The 22,188-nt window shown below is 44.5% G+C and overlaps 1 protein-coding gene across 2 annotated transcripts in view; it reads right to left on the bottom strand.

The window, feature by feature from the left end:
- CUNH1orf226 (chromosome unknown C1orf226 homolog) overlaps nucleotides 1-22,188 on the bottom strand; it is a 288,836-nt gene that overhangs the window by 42,539 nt on the left and 224,109 nt on the right. For both annotated transcript variants that reach the window (XM_055624624.1, XM_055624625.1), the window contains exon 5: nucleotides 5,634-5,742. In XM_055624624.1, the coding sequence (XP_055480599.1) occupies nucleotides 5,634-5,742 (109 nt within the window). The remainder of the gene's footprint in view (nucleotides 1-5,633; nucleotides 5,743-22,188) is intronic.

Here is a 22,188-nt window from a genome sequence, read left to right as displayed (position 1 = left end):
ACACACACACACACACACACACACACACACACACACACACACACACTGGGGGTAGAAGAGAGAAAAAGAGTGTGAGCATGAGGCATGGTGGCCCAAGTTTATAATTAATTCCAGCGATGGGGAAATGGAGACAGATGTCTCCCTAGGGCTTGCTGGCCAGCTCTTCTAGCCTAAGCAAGTTTCAAAAAACAAGCTGGGTGGTGCCCGAAAAACAATATCAAGGTTGACCTCTGGCCTCTGCATGCCCCATACATGCAAAATAAAATAAAAGAAAGTAAAAGAAAATGTACCTTTAGTTTAGAGTTATCAAATGACTGATAACTCAGTCAGTTATCAGTCTGAAGCATGGATATATTTCTATGTGGACATCTATATGGAAGGTGCTAAGGGTTTGAAATGATGAATGGGTCAGGATTCTGTCCACTATGTTAGTGATGGCCTGATCATGTCATTTAATAGAGCGACTGCCCTGGACAACAAATCACTGCCCGGCATAGAAAGTTTACTTTCAAAGCGGGTCTGACTTTCAATGCCGGCAGGAAGTACTGGCTCACAGAGTTTCCGAGACCTAGCTGTAATCTCAGTGCTGTCAGTAAGCAGCTGGGGACGACAGACAAGCTAACTCACCTTTCCCAGTGTTACCAGACACATGCCATTCTCTAGCACATCACTGTCATCATCCTTCCACATCTACTCTAAACTCTAAAGGACAGTTCAGCTTTCCAGCTGTGGCCTCTGGTGTGCTGATGAGAGCGTGACAGGAGGAAGCCACTTCTCCTTTCCCAAGCCAACTGAAGTGTGACTGCAGGGAAAGAGTGGTGTCGGTCGGGGAGTCGACCTTGCGATTGGTAGAGCTCCCCCGCAGCCCTGGCTAACCACTAACAAAGGCCTGGTGATGTCCACAGCCATGGGCACCAGGCACCAACTGCACCTTGCTGGGGCTGCGAAGAAGTGCCAGGAGGGCGAGGTCCACACCACAGGACAGGTCAAGAGGCCAGGCAAGGGGCTGCTCCAGAGGGGAAAATGAGGCTATCATATTATCCCGCACGGAGGGAAGCCCAGGAGAGACCCAGTTGTCAGGAAGTCTTCATTAAGAGCTCTCTCTCTTTCCTAACACCACTGGGAAAGGGGATAAGTTCTCTTCATCCCAATCCACACGCAGAGTTTGCTCCTTAAAGATCAGAAGCACCAGTTCCCAACATTCCTAACATGTCTTTCACCTTGTTTGATGGCAGGAGAAACTCAAGCCCAGAGAGGTGCCCTGGGGTTGTATCTGCATGCCACAGGGACAGTGGTCACAGCCCTGGGCTGGGAAGCAGTCCTAGCCCTAGTTCTAATCTTAGTGGCATTATGTATTCTTTGTGTGACCGAGGAGAATTTACTGTCCTGGGCCCCCCTTTTCTGCCAATATTAAATGGGAGCAAAGCACTGTTTACCATATAAAAATACTGTCGGAGGTCGGCAGGGGGATCTATGTCACAGTGATATTGGGCACTCAGAGCTAAGGAGTTCTTTATACCTAAGTAGTGATTACAATAAAGGACACTAATAACTGGCCTTGGGGAGGGACCAAGGCTTCACTTCAGTTATATAACTTTCTCTCTTCCCTGCTCCTTTACTTTTTGATTTTTTTGTTTGTTTGTTTGAGACAGGGTTTCCCTGTGTGGCCTTGGCTGGTCTTGAACTCAGAGATCTGCTTGCTTCTGCCCTCCTCAGGCCTGGGATTAAAGGCATGCGGTAGCACACTCAGCTAGCTATATAATTTTCTCATGAGCCAAGGACAATGAAACAAAGTTGTCGTTCAGAGTATGAACAACAGAGCAGACGTGGTCAGTTCGGCTGCAGTTCCACTCATTTATCACGAGACTTTATATAAGTCAAGTGCTGCCTTATAGCTCCACTTTCCCCTGTGTAAAGTGAGGAGCGTAACCTTAAAAGGCAACCATGAGAACAAAACAGAAATAGGTCATATATACACGACAAAGCGGTCTCAGGTACACAGCAAGTACTCAAAACATATTAGAGAGCACTGGACCTAACAGAGAGCTACAACCTAGACCGTCAAGGACAAGAGAGGTACAGGCAGCATGTGGCAGCCACGTGACAGTCTGCTAGCTTCTAGTGAGAGCCCACTAGAGAAAAGACCAACAGCTGTATGGTAAAATCTCCAATCTGAGAACCGCAATGGCCAGGCATGTGTGTGGCTAGAGGAAGACCCGGAGGTACAGAACAACATCGTGTTGGAAGCAAGGGATGGAGACTCTTTACAACAGGTTGATGGAGAAGCCTGAACAGAATTCTCAATCGGCAAAAGAGATAACCCACTCTCCATGGTGAGGGTGACGCCGCATTAGTGGCCCGTCACGGAGAAACATGTCACACAGAGGTACACAGGGGACAGCGTGGGGTGGGGGACAGCAGTAACTAAATCCTAGACACAGGAAGACACTTACTCAAGGCTTTTCTAGACTGTGATCAGCCTGAAATCTCGGGAGAGCATCCGTCCGCTGGCTTTCCCACCAATAGGTCCCCAATGTGACTCTACTGGTCCACAAACATCCTTGCGAGACACTTTTCCTCAGAGTTTATCTACAGCCCTTTCTCCCCTATCTCTTAAACATAACCGTGATTTGCCAACTGAAACGCCTTCACAAGCTATTACCTCCTGAAACCAGAAGGGTTTTGTAAGAAAGTTAAACACTTATTTGGAGGCCAACCAGGATGGTGTGTAAAACCTCCCAGACACACTCCCCACCCCTCCCAAACTGGGTTTCCTTTGCTGAACAATTCCTTGCTCTTTTCTGGCTTGGGAACTGGTCCTCCTGTCTAGAGTCCAGAAGCACCAGAGTTCACAGTCCGGGCGGTCTGGAAATTATTCTCTAAATTGCATGGCTGCAGGCCAGGCCAGGGCCTGAGAACCCACCCCACAAGTTAGCTACAGACTCAGAAGGTAAGGATGAAAGAATAGAGAAAAGAGAAGAGTCAGAGAATGAGACCGCTCTGAGAGCTACAAGGTGTGAATAAAACCAGGTGTGAAGGGAGGCAGAGGACTTGTCCTTTGGCAGTGCCTAACTCCAAGAACCACATTCTAGGTGGCGGCCATTCTGGGTTGACAGCAGGGCTCCCAGCCTGCCTGTGCCCCCAGACTAGACTCCACAGCAAGGCAAACAGAGCACAGTGTAGGTCTGCTCCTTTACCTGTGTTTCTTGCTCAAAATTCCTTTCTTCTGCATGTTTCCCTGGTTCTAGCCACTGCCCTTGGAGGAGAACCTGACATGTCACTTGGGCTGAGTGTCGACTTACTAATCTATGATAATGAGGATAAAGAGCTCTTTTTTTTAACCTTCCTCACATGCTTTTTAAAGATGTGATGAGATAAACAACTGAAGCACTTCGTAGATTACTATGTGTTTTCACTACCCACGGAAGAACTCAACAATGGAGGGGAATTTCACTTTTGGGTGGCACACTAGAAAACACTGCAGACAGTCCAAGTTATACCCCTCAGGGACACTTTGAATTCCTTTCCTCTCCTTTTCAGGGCCTTTCATCCTCCTAGGCCCTAAACTGGGACATCGCGAGACTAGGGGTTATTTTCCCTCCTTCTTCCTACTCAAGCTCCCCTGTCTTCTCTAATACACAGCCGAATCTGGCCTCATTCACATCTCCTCCCCTTTCATCTGTATGGTTACATAAAAGTCAAGTCTGCCCACGTCTCCCCCTCTTCATCAAAGAAGTTACTGCTGGTTTTCTAACTGCTACACTCCTTTCCAGTTCTAACGCTTTGTAAAACTGTCATCGAATACATCGTTTAAATCCAATGACTTTAAAAGGGCCTGAGAGCTAGCTCAGTGATACAGCCTTTGTAAAGGCCCTAAACTCCATCCCCAGTATAATCAATCAGTCCATCAATCAACCAACCAACCAATAAATAAATAAATAAAAAGCCTGAGAACAGAGAGGGCAAGGACACAAATCCCTTTAGAGAGTATGGTTAGTTAGCAATGTGTAATTCTCTGCTCGACAAGACAGCTAGACAGTATGAGTTAAGATGGTTTGATTTGCTATTCTTTTGACTATATGATAGTGCAAAGTCTATACATATATAGCAGAAATGGTACTTCCCGATGTGATCTTTTCCTGGACTAACAGTGTACACCAGGAAATGCTTGTGATGCTGGGCAGTGGCATCCGGCAACAGCTCCTGGAAATGACCCCCAGTCCCCAGTGTACTGTGCTGCTGGGCGATGATGTATGCTATGCTGGATATATTAAACACTTTTCAATTTATAGTATTTTCAACCTAATATGAACATATTATGATATAACCCCCATCATAAGCCAAGAAACATCTCTATTTGTACATGTTGACCTTGTCAGGTATTATTCATGTTACTCCCATTTGATAATGACAAAGTACCTCCGAATCTATGAAAGACAACAGAAGGCAGAAGATGGAACGTTCAGGACGGAGACTGGAAGTCTCACAGGAGGCCAGGTGTAATGGCTTCTTTCTAGAAGAGTAGACCTGTAAGGCCTTAGAAATGGCAGCACTGCTTTCCAAAGTTTTTTTTTTTTTTTTTTTTTCTGGAAAAATGTTCCCAGGATATCAACACAGACTGTATGAGGAAAAATAGTTCTGTAGCCAAATCAGCTTGTGAAATGCTAGATTAAAAAAAAAAAAAAACGCCAAGGGGTTTCTTTAACTCCAGGGCCTCTCAGGAACTTTTAAATGCAGTAGTTTTAACATAAAACATTTTAGGTGATAAATGTTAGAAAATACATTTACTTTTAGAAAATGTTGATATTTAGAGCATTAGAGAAAGTAGGAAGGGAACAAGACAGGATAACTGGAATGAATATGGTTGAAATACATTATGTACATGTATGAAAATGTCATAACAAATCTCATTATTATGTCTAATTGTATAATTACTATATGCTAATAAGACATTTTAAGAAGATGCCAATTTTGTCTATCCTCAATATATCTTCAAAGAATCTGAAACTTAGTGGGGTGACAATCGGCTTACCATAATTCTGGATTACTGTAGGAGGGTGGGCTAAATTCTAGATTTTTCTACTCCCCAGGGAGGCATCCCAAAACCCACTTTTGTGGGTCAGGCTCCTAGAGGAATGGCAGAGAAAAAAAAGACAACTCTACAGAAGTGTGAAAATTGCATTTATTCAGTGTCAAGGTTGTCATATTAAAATAATTTTCCATGACAACCATACCCTAACCTAAGCTAGTGTCCCCATATCATAATTTACTAAAAGAGATGGTCCACTGATTTTCATGCAAGATTGGGGTGAAGGGTCACTTTAGTTAATGCTTCTTGCCTACTGCAACCTAAGGTCATCATCATTACTGGCCCAGTCTATCTGGTTCTCTCTCAAAAGAGAGAACATTGGACTATCACTCTATGACTATATGTAACCACGTACAAAGTTCAGATGACACTAAAATCAAGGAGGGTTTCATCACATAAGAGTAATGATAGATGGCTGACATAGTGCTACCAGGTCTGGTATTAAAATATCTACCTCCAAACCTTCAACAGAAAGACAAGCCATAACAGATTGTTCTGAGCCCAAGAGACAAAAACAGCCAAGGACCAACAACAGCCCCTTTACCTTCTTCTTGGATTTAAAGACATTACATCTGAAGATATTGCTGGCACCATCCCGAGCGATATAGCTGAAGATTTTCAAGTCTTGGGAATCGTGAGAGACATAGAAGATCCTGGAGAAAGAACAACAGAAAAACGCACTGAATGTGGTATTTAGTTCAGAGTGTCAACAGGAAACCCATAATCACAAGAGGCAGAAGGCAGAGCTCACTGGTGCCAAGCTATCAAAGGAAGTCCTTTTCCTGTGGGATCAAAAGCCACTGTGCAGGAGGCACTTTCCACAAGCTCTACAAACATGGCTGCCCCTGTGAGCAACTTCCAGATTTGGAAGCACAGGCTTGGTAAGGTGTGGAAACCACAATGTTATTGACTCCTTCCCAAGGTCACAAACCCATTTTTGGTAACTTGTCTGTCAGAAGAGGGCAAAAAAGTTCTCCTCTTTGCCTGATTAATAAATCTACATTAAACCCAAAGAAATGTACACAAGTCTTCTGAGACCTGCTCGCATGTATTTCCAAAGAAGGAGTTAATTGGAAAATTAACAGTCATGACCATGTGAGATGTTTGCATCATTACAGGGCTCTTGGCAATAGTGACTCCATTTTCCCACCCCATCTACATGAACCAGGTTTCTACAAATTCATCACATGATTCTTTGAAAGCATGAGTAGCCAGGTGTGACCCCAGCAGCAGCAGACGGAGAACTCCTGAGCTCACAGGGCTCACGGGTAGGCGTCAACATACAAGTAAGACGTGCTGTGGTGAAAACTCCACCTAACTAATGGACAGAGCATGATGGAGGCTGCTGTCTTAGAAAAGATGGCCAAACAATGTCACGGAGATGCAGAGACCTAGAATGACATGTACAATGCCATCACAAAGATTGCTGGGTAAAGGCAGTACAGGAAGAGGAAACAAAGATTACGAGCCACAGAGCACAAGAAGGTGCTAAAAAGGCTTGAAAAATGGCCAGTATGACTCAAAACAGGATCACAGAACACGCAAAGGTCAGAACACAGATAAAGTTCATAGCTCGTCTTCTAAGTTGAAGACGAGAGGCTACTGGAGGCTACTGAGCAGAGGACTAACTTCCTTGTACTTAGAACTGAAAGTTTCCTCTGGCTGCTAAAAGGACTTGAGGCTGGGAGTTTACAGAGGTAGGGACAAAGGTGGAGGCAGAGGTCAAAGGGAAAAGTTAATAAGCGAAGTCCTGGAGGTTGGGTCTTAACAAGACCTGGTCCAGTGTGGTATTGGAGCATAAAATGGAGAGCGGAGGAGGTCACTGGAGTTAGTTTGGGGTCATCTGGAGTATAGCTCTCTTGATGAATTCCACTGGTGCCCCAAGCTTTTCACAAATCTTTTTTCCCCCTCCTTTCTCAAAAACAATATTGACAGCATTTTCCTTTCCTTTTTTTTTTTTTAAATAGGAGTCCTGAAACTCCTCCATAGCCTAGGCTGCCCTCACACTCATGTCTGTCTTCCTGCCTCAGCCTCCTGAGTTATAGAATTATAAGTGTAGATAGATGTCTACTGCCACACCTGACAACAGGCTCATTTAAAAGAAAATTACTGCTATGTACACGGGGGAAAGGATGGAATTTAGTGCCTACAGTTTCACGAGTGTGTTGTTTTCTACACCAGAAATGATGCAACCACTTAGAAGCCTAAATGCATTGTCTACAAAGTGGGGCTGCTCATAGATACATCTTGCATGCTTATCAAGAAGATGAAATGTTCAGTAACATGCCCTTTCACTTCTCTTTACCAATTCTGCTTCTAAATAGTGTGAAAGCTGGGATTACCCACTGAAGTGCCAGAGAAATACTTATGGCAGGCTGGGGTGGACTAAGAACATTGCAAAGAATCCTGGAAAGGGGACCACAGCTCCTCTGCTAAACTCTTTCCAAGGCCTCTCTGTGTACTTCACATACTTACTATCTTGAAATGGTAAGCCAATAGATAACATGGCTTCTCAGAGAGCTAACCCGAGGCTGCTTGCCCCATATGACCACCCTTAGCCTTCTGACTATGCCAAACTATTTATATCAAAGGAATACAGAAGCCAACAACAGAGCCTCAGTTTCTCCTAACTGAACTCTGGGCTCATGAAGCTATCCTCCTAGACATCCTCCCTCCTGAAGACTCTCAAGTTTTCAAACTCACCGTCTTCTACCTGAGTTCACCATCAGCCCCTCCCATCATTCTCTTCAGCCCAACCTCGAGGTGCACGGTATCCACTCCAGGTAGAAAGCTAGGGAACAGCCCTCAGTCCTTCCTTCACTCTTGCCAATACCCGTGCCTCATGATCAAGTTTCTTAGTACATGTTCCCAGAGTGTCTCTACATTTGTTTTTCTCCCTTCCATGGTCTACTTTTGTTCTCATTTTTCATCAGGATTGTTGTAATATTTTCCATCATGATGTGTCTATTTCCTACCCTCCTGTCAACCCATTCTTTACAGCACTAGCAGTGGTCTTTTTTAAAACGTGTAACACTCCACTGTTTTTTATCCCAAAACCATGTAAAGGCTTCCGATGGTCTGCAGGATAGAGCCCAAATCTTTTAGCATGCAATATCTGCCCTATTTTCATCTCTTTCCAGAGTCCTGACCTACTCAGGTCAATAGAGCTAGCAACACACACCTTGAGTTTCTAAACCCTGGGGACACCCTGAGGATCCTTTAAGACTTGGATCAAGAGAAATCTTCTTTTCCCCTCAGCAGTCTGAGCTGCTCAAATCCCTGGGGCTCATTTGTGTCATAACATCTATCACACCATGACATTTATACAGAAGCTCTTTGAAGAAACAAGGATCCATCTTGGCACTCCCAGGGCCAGCACAGTGACTGGCATTTGGGAGACAGGTACTCCCACCGTCATTAATGAGAATCTATAATGTAGTCTGCCCAGCTACTCATTTTCCCTGCAGGAAGTCAGGACCAGTTAGTTCCGATGCATTGCACATAAAACTCCTTTGATCAAGGCTTTAATTTATTATGTAATACCCTTAAGGAAAGAGCACTGGATTTAAAACTGATAGGGCAGAGATGAATGTGAATCAGCAGGCCAACAAGACCCAGAGATTGTGAAACGTGTACAGGGCCAGCGGTGAGCTAAGGTTAATGTAACCTTAACAGACAAAGATCCTTTTTAGATCATCTGTGCACGAAGCTGTTGCTCTGTTTGGACCGTATCTCTTGGGAGACCACTCTGCTTGCTGTATCTGAGTTCAGAAGTGCCACGTGTTGTTATCAAAGGTAAGCAATCTCTATGTAGCCAAAAATAGTTATCTGGTGAACACAGGAAACTTTCTACCAGCAGAACCGAGAAGTAGGAAGCTTTCTCACAGGAATTCATTCCTCAGATTTAAGTCCAGAAGTTAAGGCTCAGCCCTAGACTTCTAGACACAGAAATACACACCAAGGGCCTTTATTCCCCATCACTTGGTTTGCTTAAGAACTGTGGATGAGGGGGCATCAAAACTGGGGAGAGAGGAAAAATGTTTTTATGGATTTGCCTCCCTCTGCCTTTATCTTTATTTTTAAGACTAGGGTGGTTCTGAACCTGCTTCTAAAAAGTATCCTGGTCAGTCTTCTCATCCTTCACCGTAATTATCAAGGGTGGGATGCTGAAGTAGTAATAATTCTAAGGTTTGTAAGGCTTAGTTTCCTCATCAAATACAAAGAGGTCTTGCTTTCCTTTTATAATATGCATAGACTTACAACTGTCACTTATTTAAGGAAACAGAACAATGAACCTTTACATATTCTTATGTCCATACACTTTTCAAAACAAATGACGTCTACACAGCATCTTGGCTAAACTACATTTGCTATTTATCACCATGTTGAAATTCAGGTAAACAGAAGCGGTAATGACCCAAAAGGCCTACCACCAATACCTCCCTTTCCTTACAAGCATACTTATATTTCTGCTGAGGATGATGGTTAAAGAATAAAAACAGAATTTCAGATTAAAACAACAAACATACACACACACAAAGCAAAACAAAACAAAACAAAAAAACCAACAACCATTAGGACAACAGTTTCGGAAACCAACATCCCTGCCAGTCAAGATTTGTCAGTGATAGTGAATTCACTCCCTGAGAGAGCATCTATTCTCTGTTGGGAAGGTTCTAATTACTTGGAAACGTTCCCTTACGTTGATTGGAAATCTACCACAGGTATCCAGTGAAGGAAAGTGGGTACATACACTGGCCCTAGGGTAGGGCAGACCTAGATTTCGGCAGAGGCTCTGCATTTGACCAGTTGCAAGGATTCTGTGCTTAGCCACATCCTCTCTGCTTGCATCCTTGCTACTTAGCTGTGAAATGGGGGTGGTCATACTGCTGACCCTCAGTCACAGTGCTGAAAGAAAAGACGCAGGGGACGGACTTACAAAGTGGTTGATAAATGGCAGCTGCTCAGACTGTCACGTTTTCCACCTTACTTCTCTACTCTGGAACCTTGACTAAAACTTCTCCCCAGTTGTCAATGACTTCAATATTTGTATCCAACTACCACACTGATATTTATTTTGTTAATTCCTTTTTAAAGGTAATGATTTCCTCTTCCTTCAGTAGTTCAATTAGCCTATCTCCAGATCTCCTATTGCACTGGCAGGTTGGTACTATGGAAAGAATATGAGCTTTAGGATGAGTAAGATCCAGGCTCAAGCCATAGGTCTGTTACTATCTAGCTGTTGGGCTTAAGCAAGACATTCAAATGATTCAAACTTTTGTTCCTGCATCTAAAACAGCACAGTAATGACTTCTATCTGGCACTATCTGAAGGATAAACATATGTATACTGTATTTAACCCGATGCCCAATACATAATGAGCTGCTTGCTCAGTAAACAGAAGCATCACCTTCCTTGTTAACCTTTTCTATACATGTAACAATTTACCATTGACTTCTTTGAAACGTAGCTCACAGAACCAAATGCACTTTCATAAAGCGACCTGGCATCACAGAGAATATCTTATGATGAATATTTTCTATGCCCGAGAGCTGAATTTTCATCAGTCTCCCTCCACCTTCTTTAGTTAGAGCATCTCATTGCTGGCTCACATGGCCGTCAACCCGCAGCTTCAAAGCTCTTATGTACATTTGCTCTGAGGCAGATTTGCTGAGTACATCTAGGTACCTGGCTTCTAGGATTGGCTCCCAATGGCCATTGTTTCCTTTTCCAACCTCTCATGAACCATCTGCACAACAGTGTCTTCCAGATTCTGTCTACGGGTAATGACAAATCCACCATTCCTGGACCTAGATGTCCCCCTCTTTTAAAGGCAGGATATCTTCTTTTAATCTCATATATGTGCTTCACAATGTTACAAAGCCAACCAAATGGTATTTTGGAATCATGCTTTTCAGCATTTGAGGGACTGAGGTCTGGGCACACTGAAAGGAGGTACCTTCATTGCTTTTATAAATATTGTATATAATACATTTTATATATTACATATATAAAAATCTGTTGTTCCAAATCACATATGTTTTAGTGTTTCTAACTTGAAGATCAGTTCTCTACTTGACCTCAAGGGAGAAAAAAAAAGAATAGAGACAACTGGAAGAAAAATTTGAAAGTCTTTCCCTACACACTAACTTTTTCTTCCCTTACCCTTTTCCCGTCATCTTCAGCCTTTCCCATGATTCCAGTGTCCAGAGTCTTAACTCACTAAAAGCTTTTCTCTTGCACTTGTTTCAAAGCCCTGTTTTCACCATTTGTACCTCCCAATGGACACTCCTTAAAAATCTACACAGCTATCCGATTTTTTCTTCATAGTCTTATATTCTAGAGCCCTGAATCAACTATGCTGTACCTTCAACTTCAAGTTTTCATCTCTCTAGCCACAATGCCACTTCTTACCATGTTCTTTCTCTCTCTGAACTCTATAATGGCATGGTCAGTTTGATACCAAGCTTTGTGTGTCAGCTTGTTTGAGCCATGGGTCTGACACTGTTCTGGGTGTATCTCTAAGAATGTTTCTGGACGCTAATATTTTAAACAGTGGACTCAGGCAAGGCACACTGCCCTCCAAGTGTGTACGGGCCCCCAGTGAAGGCCTAAATAGAATATAATGGCTGACCAAGAGGGACTTCCTCCTGCCTAAACATTGCTACAACTCTGGTCTTTTCTGGTGTCTAGACTTGGATTGAAACATCAGCTTTTAGGATTGCAAACCCACTAGCTTTTGGAGTGAAAGTTATGTATCAGCTTTCCTGGTTCTCAGGCCTTCAGACTCAGGCTGGAACCAGACAGCAACTCTCCTGGGTCTCCAGTGTCCCAAGCACAGATCTTGGGAATCCTCAAACTCCAGAATCACATGAGTGAATTCCTTATAATAAATCTGTGCATGTGTGTTTGAGTGTGTGTGCATGTATGTGTATATAAATGTGTATACATACATTCATATATATATATATATATATATATATATATATATATATATATATACCTTCTGTTGGCTCTGTTTCCTACAGAACCTTAATCGATATAGCCATATCCCTCCTCCAATGCCTCTCATCTTCATTGAGACTGTCTGCTGAGTCTGAAGACTGGCTGCAAAGAATGTAGAAAGTCTAAAACTGCAAGGTTTCCTGTCAGGTCTCCGTTTAGGGTCCTCTCCATACCAGACTCACAAAGAAACCTCTACTTTCTTCCTCATCAATTCCTGCTAGGTCTCATCCAAGTCACCCCAACCCTGCCATAAGCAAGAACTTGAGGCCAGCAATCTGGACCTTCCAAGAGCCTTTGTGTAAACCCTGCTCCTTCTCTCAGTCTTCATTCTTAATCTTTGAAGTGAAAACAGCAAAAACACCATTTAGAGTGGTCGTAATGTCCATATTAGACAAGGATGAGCAATGGTAGGCCATGTACAAATATTCTACAACTATGGAAATTAACCTAGAAATATCAAGTAAAGCACAAAGAAACTCATTCATTGTTTTTTGGGTTATTGGATTAAAGTTTAAAGCATAAGCCTGAACAAAAGCCAGGCAGGAGGAGATAGGTGCAGCCACGTGTCTGCTGGCCTCATGAGCTAGGCTGGGTATGAAAGTTTTCCACGGGGTGTTACAATTTAGCTCTTTTAAAAGAAGATTGTCTGTGGCAGTGGAAACTCCTGTTTCAAAGCCTATGGTGACACCAAAGCGTTACAGCTTTTGGTTAAGCTGCTGTGCTGAGCACAGCGGAGATGTGTGTGAAAGACCATGGCTGGTCAGCTTGCTGCCAAGACCCAGGCCTGGCAAGACCCAGGCCCAGTGGGCCAGAGGCAGGTCCAGTAAGACACCATGGTGGAAGGCTGATGGTATCACTCAGCATGCAACCCCCAGCACATTTATTTGAAATCATGAATTTATAAACTTTGGGCAGTGGGAGGGATTTCGAGGGTACAGGCGTTCGATTCGCTGGGGTCAGGGATATGTGATTTACCTGCAGTGGTGGAGGACCTCATTTACATGCAGTAGCACTACCCCACCACAAGAAGGAGAGTATTGTTCTTAATTATCCTATGGGTGGGGAAAATCTTCAGGGGAAGTCAGGTCACCAAGTATCTTATTAGCATAGGGTGTGTCCAGGAATCTCTAGCTGAATGAGATTCATCAGAAAAGGGTCTTCCCAGAGGGCCCATATGATGATCCTTAGAAAATCTGGGGTCACCCAGATCAGGGTGGGAAGAGAACCCTGTTGAGAAAAAGGAGTCCACGGTAATAGAGCGAGCTCAGATGGCTATCCAGATATGTCATACTTCGGCCTTACCCACAGAGTTCCACAGGCGGATGTCTAGACACCATAGCATATGATCTGGTGAGCATCCCCTCTGGCTGTGCGACCATACTGGAAAAGTGGTGTACCTCTTCTAGTTTCTCTCCCTCTCCTTAGGAAGCACCTTCTTATGCTGTGTGTGTGTGGGGGGGGGGGGGGGGGGTCTACCCTAATCTAACCTAATCACTTTCCAAAGTCCTGCTTCTAAACATCATTGTCAGTTAGGTTTTCGCTCAATACCACTAATACAGTATTTTAGGGATCAAACTTCTGCAAGAGTTTGAGGTGGGATGGATCAATGACAAGTCACATTCAGATCACAGCAGGAGGAGAGACTTTTCTCTGGAGGTTCTGTAAGACATGGGCATTCCCAACTCAAGAAAGGCATCCTCCAGGGCAGAGAAGAATGAAGACCAAGGGGAAAGATAGGAGATGGAATAACCTACGGTTGGAAGAGACATAATCAAGTCATCTTCTTAAGGGAAATCTCCAGGACAGCAAGTGTGAGGTGAGAAACTGCAAACCAGGAAAACAGTTGCAGAGCAGCTGGGTAACCTTGACTACCAAGAGCGTGATCCTTACGGCTTGACTCTGCACTCAGGAACAATGGCTTCCCAGACATCGAAAACCAGCTTGCTGACCCATCCCCCAGGGGAAGGTGCTATCCTCACAGTGGCCCGGGAAGAGGTCAGAACAGGTGCCGGGTCAGAGGGAGTCCAAAGTCCTCTAAGCTTTGCCAGCAGAAAGCACGCACGGAGTGCCTGCAGGAAGGAACACAGCCCTCGCCCCCACCCCCAGACACTGCTGGAATACTGGTGTGCCTTTTCCTCTTCCCACATAGTGTTACAGCGTCAGCACAGCTTCATATGCCGGTTCCGGGCTGTCTCTCGCTCTCTTTCCCAAGCCACTTATTTATTTTTAGTCTAATCTTTAGATAACATTGCCCTACCTTCATGTCAATCATTTTTCTCTCTTATTACTGCCTTGGTCTGCTTATCTTTCTCTGTCTCCTAGACTAACAGTACTCACTGTCATTTTGGCTGCCTTTTCTTCTTCTTCTTTTATTAGCAGTTACTTTAATTTCCATCTTTTATCCCTCCTGCTCAAAACAGAAGCATGTTTTCTTCAGATTTCACTTTCCCGAGGCTACTATTTGGCATAAAATGTGTGTGTCGGGAAGGGGGGGCAGGGAGGAGGATGAACCCCAGCAAGTCCCTCACGGAACTTCCACATGATATGTAAGTACTGTGACACACTGTCCAGTATCTGCTTGTCACCATGAGTGGGGTATGTTTCACCTGCCACAGTATCCTATAGAAGGAAGTCTGGGATCCCAGGGCTGGCAGAAACGTTGACAGTCAAGCTCATTTCCTTAACTGCAGGGATGGAAATGAAAACACAGGGGCTGGCTTATAAAGTCCCCTCAAGGAACAAATGTATAAATATCTCCATTACTGTTGCAAAATATCCACTGTGCACCTAGAGAAAGAAATAAACACTCTAATGAGTTCTAAAGTCTACTGAGGGCCAGGCAAATGTATATTTATCTTTTGAAAGTCTAGTTAAGGCACCCTCATGGCCTATCTCAGCGGTTAATTTATGTTTTAATTTCACAGCTGTTAACAAGTTCTTTCTCATGTCCCACTAAAATCTCCCCTGCTTTGCTTGAATCAACCAAAAAGCATCACACAGTCCTCCCTAAATGCCAAGTGCGTGATAAGTTAATTTCTTCTTGTTCTGTACTTGACAGGCAGGCAAAAAGAAAGAAAGAAAGAAAGAAAGAAAGAAAGAAAGAAAGAAAGAAAGAAAGAAAGAAAGAAAGAAAGAAAGAAAGAAAACCCAGCCAGCATCCCTTAAAAAAACATATAAAAATCCTTTTCATATACTTCAAGGCTTTCACTCCTTTCCAACATTCAAAATGTCTTTAAAATAACTTCACCTGCTGTTGGCTGTCAAGCCCCAAATCCACTTATACAACCTGCCAATTCTCTTTTCCTCTCAGGCAGTGTTAAAGTTTGGCTAGGAAGCATCTCTTAAAGGCTCAGGTGTTGGAGGCCTGGTCCTGAAGCAAGATTCAGAGGAAACTTAATCATGAGAACTTGAACCTTGTTAGGAATCAATCCTCAAATTCATAATTTGATGACATTGTGGGGTGATGACACAAACTAAGAGGTTGAACCTAGTTGGAAGAAGCAGGTTACTGGAGGCATGCTCTGGGAGGAAACCTGTCTCCAGTCCCTTTTTCCTTCTTTCCTCCCTCCCTCTTCCCCTGTTCCCCCGATCCCCATTCCTTGCTTCCTGACTGCCACAAATGAGAAGCCTTTCCCCATGCCCTTCTGCCATGATCTTTCTGCTTTGCCACAGTCCTCAAAACAATGGAGCCAGCTGACATTGAGCCAAAAGCTTTGCCATGGCTATGTCCCTGTCCTTTGTCACAGAGACAAAAACCAACATAGACTACACACTGTGCTTGCTCAGATTTGCGGAAGGCAATCCCTGCTTTTTCTATACTTCTCGGGGAACTCACACCTCCTAAAGACTCTTGTTCACAGACAGGATTTCTGGCCAGAACCAGAAAGCAAAGATTGATGTTATCTGATTGATACATGTTAAGGGCCCTTGCCTAGAAAATTGCAAATTCCTCTCCTTTCTTCATGGACAGTTTCTCCTCTTGTTTGCAAGACAGTGACCATGGTCCCTCAAGTATCCCATTAAGAGAAGCATCAGTGATGGATGTTCCCAGTGAAAACTATACACAAAGGTGTAAACCTGTCACCCCTGGCTCCCCACATGCACACAGAGACCGCTATGTTGTAGAGAAAATAGCAGAAGGACAGACAGAACAGAACCACATGCCACACAGCATCTCCACCACTTCATCAAACCTAATAAACACCCTGAGACTTGGTCTTTTCAACTGTAAAATGGGAGCAGAAACCCACGGTATTATCTAGAGAATAAGACTATAAGGGGGAGGTCCGGGGTGTGGGCACCTTGGTCAGGGTCCTGAAAGCAACTGTGTTACCTGAACAATCTGAGGAGAATTAACATGAACTACTGATAAAGGAAAAGGCACCGCTGAAGACAGAACTGGTCCCTGGGCACCCCAAGACCTACAGAGACAGGGCAATGAGAAATTTCAGAATTCAGAGAACCGTGTGCCCCACTGCAGGAACTCTATAATGAAACCCCCAAAATCAGCCTCTCTAGGTAGGGAACATGTTAGGAAGACCTGGAGAGCACATCTATGGGAGGCCATGGAAAGCTGGCAGTCACAGCAACAGAAGGGAACAGTCCTTAGAGTAGACACTAAACGTGGAGAGACACACAGTCATGAGATGCAGTCTGTTCATGGGCAGGAGACACCAGGGTATACCAAAGACCAGTAGGAGCTGGGGCCAGACAGTTGTCAGGCTGATAGTGGTAAAGCCAGCTGCATAGCTCAGGGCTGACGTCATGGGCCGAGGGCACTGGTGGAGCTCTGAGGACAATGTGGTAGCCGAAGTTAGGATAAATGGATACATTGGAGGAGGGTACTAACACACGGCCTGCTGACAAAGAGGCTGCTGTAACATGCAGTGAGTGAGCGCACAGGAGGAGTCGGGACCTGGGGCTCGCCAGGTGGAAAGGCTGCACAGATCGTCTGCTTACAACTGTGAGATACAGGAGAGTTTTAATTCCCAGGTTTTGGTTTTCTCCAGGGCTGTCATGACAATTTGAGTTTGTCAAGTTGGATGCCAACCGCAGGGGCAGGGTGAATGGTACACGCTGAGAATATGCAGAACACAGTCTACATGGCTAGATGGAGTGCCTTGAGACAAATCGAAAAATGCCGAAGCCCTATGGCAAAAGCTGCAATCGCAGGGATAAAGAGCTAGACATGGGTACTCCTGATATGATGGGGAAAGAGGAATCTGACGTAGATGAGTTAGGGAATGGGAAGAAGATGGACTCCACTATGAAGAAGATGATGGTGATGGAAAGGCTGGGATAGAGTGTGGTCGGTGACGGACATGTTAAATTTGAGAGGCGTGGTTGGCAAGGACGTACAACTGTGGCTCCTCCCATTGTAGCGAACAGGGAGCTAGACCAGAACAAGGGAGGAGCTACACCTTCAAAGTCCTGCTTTTAGCAACACACTTCCTCTAGCCAGTCCCCACCTCCTAAAGGTCCAAAACAGGACCACCAGCTGGGACCAAGTGTTCATAGACGTACCTGCAGGGAATATTTACCATTCAAGACATAACAGAGGTCGCTAAGAGAGTCCTGTTGATAGTCTCTCCGTGGCAAGTAGAAGAGGAGTCAGCAGGGAAAGGCAAGGGGAGCAGGGAGCAGACCAGAGAAGGAGCCTTACAGAAGTGACCGCTTCAGAAAGGGTCCAGGTGAACTGAAGGGCAATGCCAAGTGTTTCTCAGAGATCGCAGGAGTTTGCTAACGGAAGTGGACTCAGTGTTGACACCACTGGTGTTCTTCACCAGAGTGATCTCAGGGCAGTAACTTGGAAGGCCCCATTAAAATCTGTACACCTAAAGAAGCTAAGCAAGAAGGAGGACCCTGGGTAAGATGCTCAGTCCTCATTCAGAAAGGCAAATGGGATGGATATTGGAAGAGGGAGAGAAGAGGGAACAGTACAGGAGCCTACCAGAGGGCCTCTGAAAGACTCTACCAAGGCAGGGTATTAAAGCAGATGCTGACACTCAAAGACAAACTTTGGACAGAGTACAGGGAATCTTATGAAAGAAGGGGGAGATAGACCTGGAGGGGACAGGAGCTCCACAAGAAGAGCAACAGAACCAAAAAAATCTGGGCACAGGGGTCTTTTCTGAGACTGATACTCCAACCAAGGACCATTCATGGAGATAACCTAGAACCCCTGCACAGATGTAGCCCTTGCTAGCTCAGTCTCCAAGTGGGTTCTCTAGCAATGGGAACAGGGACTGACATGAGCTCAGTGGCTGCTTCTTTGATCATCTCCCCCTGGAGGGGACAGCCTTACCAGACCACAGAGGAAGACAATTGAGACAGTCCTGTGATAGTCTAGGGTCAGATGGAAGGGGAGGAAGACCTCCCTTATCAGTGGACTTGGAGATAGGCATGGGAGGAGAAGAGGGAGGGAGAATGGGATTGGGAGGGGACGAGGAAGAGGGCTACAGCTGTGATACAAAGTGAATAAATTGTAATAAGTAAAAAATTGTTAAGAAGAAAAAAACTGTGTATAGCATAAAAGTGTGATTATTAAACAATTTACCTGATCATAAAAAAAAAAAGAGTATGCTAACAAAAATAAAGGCATGAAGGAAGGTTTGAGTTTGGACAATAGCTCAGTAGATAAAGTGCTTGAACCTGAGTTCATTTCCAAAAACGCACATAAAAGATGCTGGGCATACATACAGACAGACACACAAACACACATACAAACCTGGGGGCCGGTAGGGAGATGGAGACAGAGACAGACTGACAGTAAAGAGAGACACAGAGACAGAAACAATAAAACAAACAAACTGAAACCAAACAACAACAAACCAGTCTCAGGACCCAGAGGAGTAACAGGGCATATGATGGCTCAAGATTCAGAGAGGCAGCAGAAGACAGGGTCCAAGTGGAGGATTCACATCAAATTCAAAGAGACAACCTGCCACTAGGGTAGGCGCTAGTCCCACCCATGCCTAGACTTCCTCTCCCCTCCTCAGATAGCTCTTCGGCAGCCTTCTGAAGCAGCCATGCTTCCAGCACCCCCACCCCCGACAGGGAGCTGCAGCTGACTGATGTGGGAATCTGAGTGGCGCTGCTAGAAGCAGGAGGTCAACATGGCTGTGAGGACAGTGTCCCGATCAAAGCCAAGGATGACTTCATTGCCCAGGTCTGCACTTCACCTGTCCATAGCTTCGCTGACTTTTCTGAAGGTGAGGAGAGCTAGCAGACCTGACTCCGGTCTGAAGGAAAGCATGGGGAATCAGAAAGGTTCTGCTGCTGTCTTCTTAGGGAGGATACGTAGACTGGCTCATCCTGCCACTGAGCTCTTGAGGAACTGGGGCTTGTATAAACATGGGGCAGGATACACCGGGAGGCAGGCACCACAGGCTTCTTGGGACCTGGCTTCTGAGCACTTGGAGTTTCTCTTTTACATTTAGCTTGTCAAATTCTTCTTCATCAACTGAGGTGTCTGGCAGGGTTAATTATTTCCTTAGGGCTTTGTCTTTCCTTCAGCGAACAAAGGCAATTGGGAAGATTTGGGCTTAGCTCTTTTCCTAATAAAATTTTTACACATGCGTATTTTCACACACATGCACACATCAAGATTTGGGTATCACAACTGACTGACCAGGCCGCTGTTCCACTATTTGGATGAGTGCCCCAAGTATAGGAGGAAATTACCTATAGCTTCTCCCATCTTCAAAGATTAATTATGCGCTAATATATACATCATGACTATCGGGAGCTGTCATTCTGGGGGTCTTTTTCTATTCCAGGGCTCATCCCCTCCAGAAGAAAATATTTTATTAGGGCCATTAGTAAGATCAAGATGAGCCCACTTAGTGGTTATTATGATTTCACCCTCTCATCTATTCTCTGAATGTCATGAATTACCAGTGAAATTGTAACAAACAGAACAGGAGGTGAAGTCAGAGGCGAAGATAATATACAACCAGGTGAAATTGATAACTGCGCAGCCACAGGCCTTCGCCAGCTGCAGGAGGGAGGGTGGACATTTTCAAAGGCAGCCTGCGGCCTGGCAGTTAATCCCACAGCAATAAGAAGTGCTGGACTCCCCGAGCAGCAGCGAACAGGCTCATTTGACTCCTGTTTCTCCATGTTTCCACCGCAAAGTTCTTTTAAATAGTAATTGGTCAGCTGCTTGCTCTCTGTTAGGACACAGCATCTCTTGGTCTAACATTGGTGTTTGTTTCCCTTGCCAAACACATTCACACAGGGGAGACACTCAGTGTTCGCTGAATGCTTTTAGAGGTTCATTGGTCACTTCACTTGTTTACTCAATCTGAGACTAAAATTTGCAAAAGGATCATTCCTGCTTTCAGGGAATTTTGTAAAGATTCAAGAAAAAAAAATCAATTAAACTGAACAAATATGAATTAAGCACTATTATGTGAAGGACAGAGATCAAAGAATCCTGGAAATAAGTAGGTTTGTAGTCCCATTTTCCTAAAATTTTATTTTATTAATCACTGCTGCTTAGGGGTAGGGGGTTGATAAAGAGAGAGGAAGAGAGGGAGGGAGTGTGTGTAGGTATGTGCCTGTCACAGTGCATGTGAGTTCTCTCTACCACTTTTACATGGGTTCTAGGGACTGAACTCAGGTCTTTAGGTTGCACAGCAAGTGTTCTTACTCACTGAGCTATCTTGCTGGCCCTCAAATACAGTCCCTACTAAATTGTATCGACAGATAAACAACTATTACTGATTATCTTAAAGGGTACACAGAATTATGGGCCAAAGAAAAACCAGACAAGGGAATGGTGGTATATGCTGGTAATGTTGGCAGTCAGGAGGCTGAGGCAGGAGGATTGCTGCTGAGTTTGAGGCCAATCTGAGCAAGTAACAAGCCAGCCAAGACTGTGGCAGGACCTTGTCTCAAAAGACAAAAAGCAAAGGAAAAACTAACAGATCTCCACTCTGAAGGTAGGGATGAAATCAGAAGTTCCTGTTGGGTATGATACTTAAACCATCTCTCCAGCCTGACAGGCTAACTCATATTTATCCCATATCATCCCACTTCTTGTCCATCCCAGCCTTCATCCCATCCAATCATTCCAACTCATCATTCCATCCCATCCCATCCCATCCCATCCCATCCCATCCCATCCCATCCCATCCCATCCCATCCCATCCCAACCCAACCCATCCCATCATCCTCCATCATGCGCCATCTCATTCCATCCTCCCATCCCTCCATCCCATCCCTTCATCCTTGAATTCTACGTGTAACTGTTACAGAAAGAAAACCCTGGGTTACAATCCAGCCATGCTCCCAACTGTGCTAAGACACAAGAGAGAGTTTACCAGGCCAGAAAACAGGGCATTGTAAGAGGGTCTGTTCTGTTTTTCAATGACAGGTGTCTTACGTGGCCACTGTGTGCTAGGCAATGACATTGCCTATTGCCACCCTAGAGGTTGTTTATCAATATTAAAGACCTGCCAGCTAGGGACCATACCACCAAGTCAAGGACAGTCTTCGTTTGCCTTTAACTTTGGTCATGGTAGCCCTTCTCATGAGATATTATTACTTGGTCTATAGAAAGCAGTTAGCCTTATCACTATAGTACCACCTATTGTTTATTCTTTAGACTGGTGTGAAACCCAGACCTTAGGCCAATTTCCTCATAATCCAGAAGGTTCTAAGGACACTGAGAATACCTTAAGAGCTACCTACCTCCTATACAAATCCATTCCTTGAAAGCTATTTGAAACTCATCAACGCAAGGTTGATTTGTTTTCAATAACAAATCCTCCTTTAGCAAGATACAAATGGCCCCTGGATTGGCGAAGCAAAATCCATCATCATTTAAACACTAAAGTGTTAAGAAAACCAGATCTCTTTATTTAACACCCTAGGGACGCCAAGTGCACTCAATGGACGCCTAGGCCAATGACCGCCTGGCAGCAGGGAGGGAGGGCTTTCCCTTTGCGCACATTTTCCCATCTGAGATTCTTCAGTGCCGCACACAAGCTCTAAATCAATTCTCTTTGCATATTTAAGAAGAAGAAGAAGAAGAAGAAGAAGAAGAAGAAGAAGAAGAAGAAGAAGAAGAAGAAGAAGAAGAAGAAGAA

Source organism: Psammomys obesus, unplaced genomic scaffold (assembly GCF_907164565.1).
Source record: "Psammomys obesus unplaced genomic scaffold, mPsaObe1.curated_primary_1811, whole genome shotgun sequence".
Taxonomy (NCBI): Eukaryota; Metazoa; Chordata; class Mammalia; order Rodentia; family Muridae; genus Psammomys; species Psammomys obesus.
The sequence above is the reverse complement of the archived record's forward strand: the minus strand, read 5'-3'. Positions and strand labels throughout refer to the sequence as shown.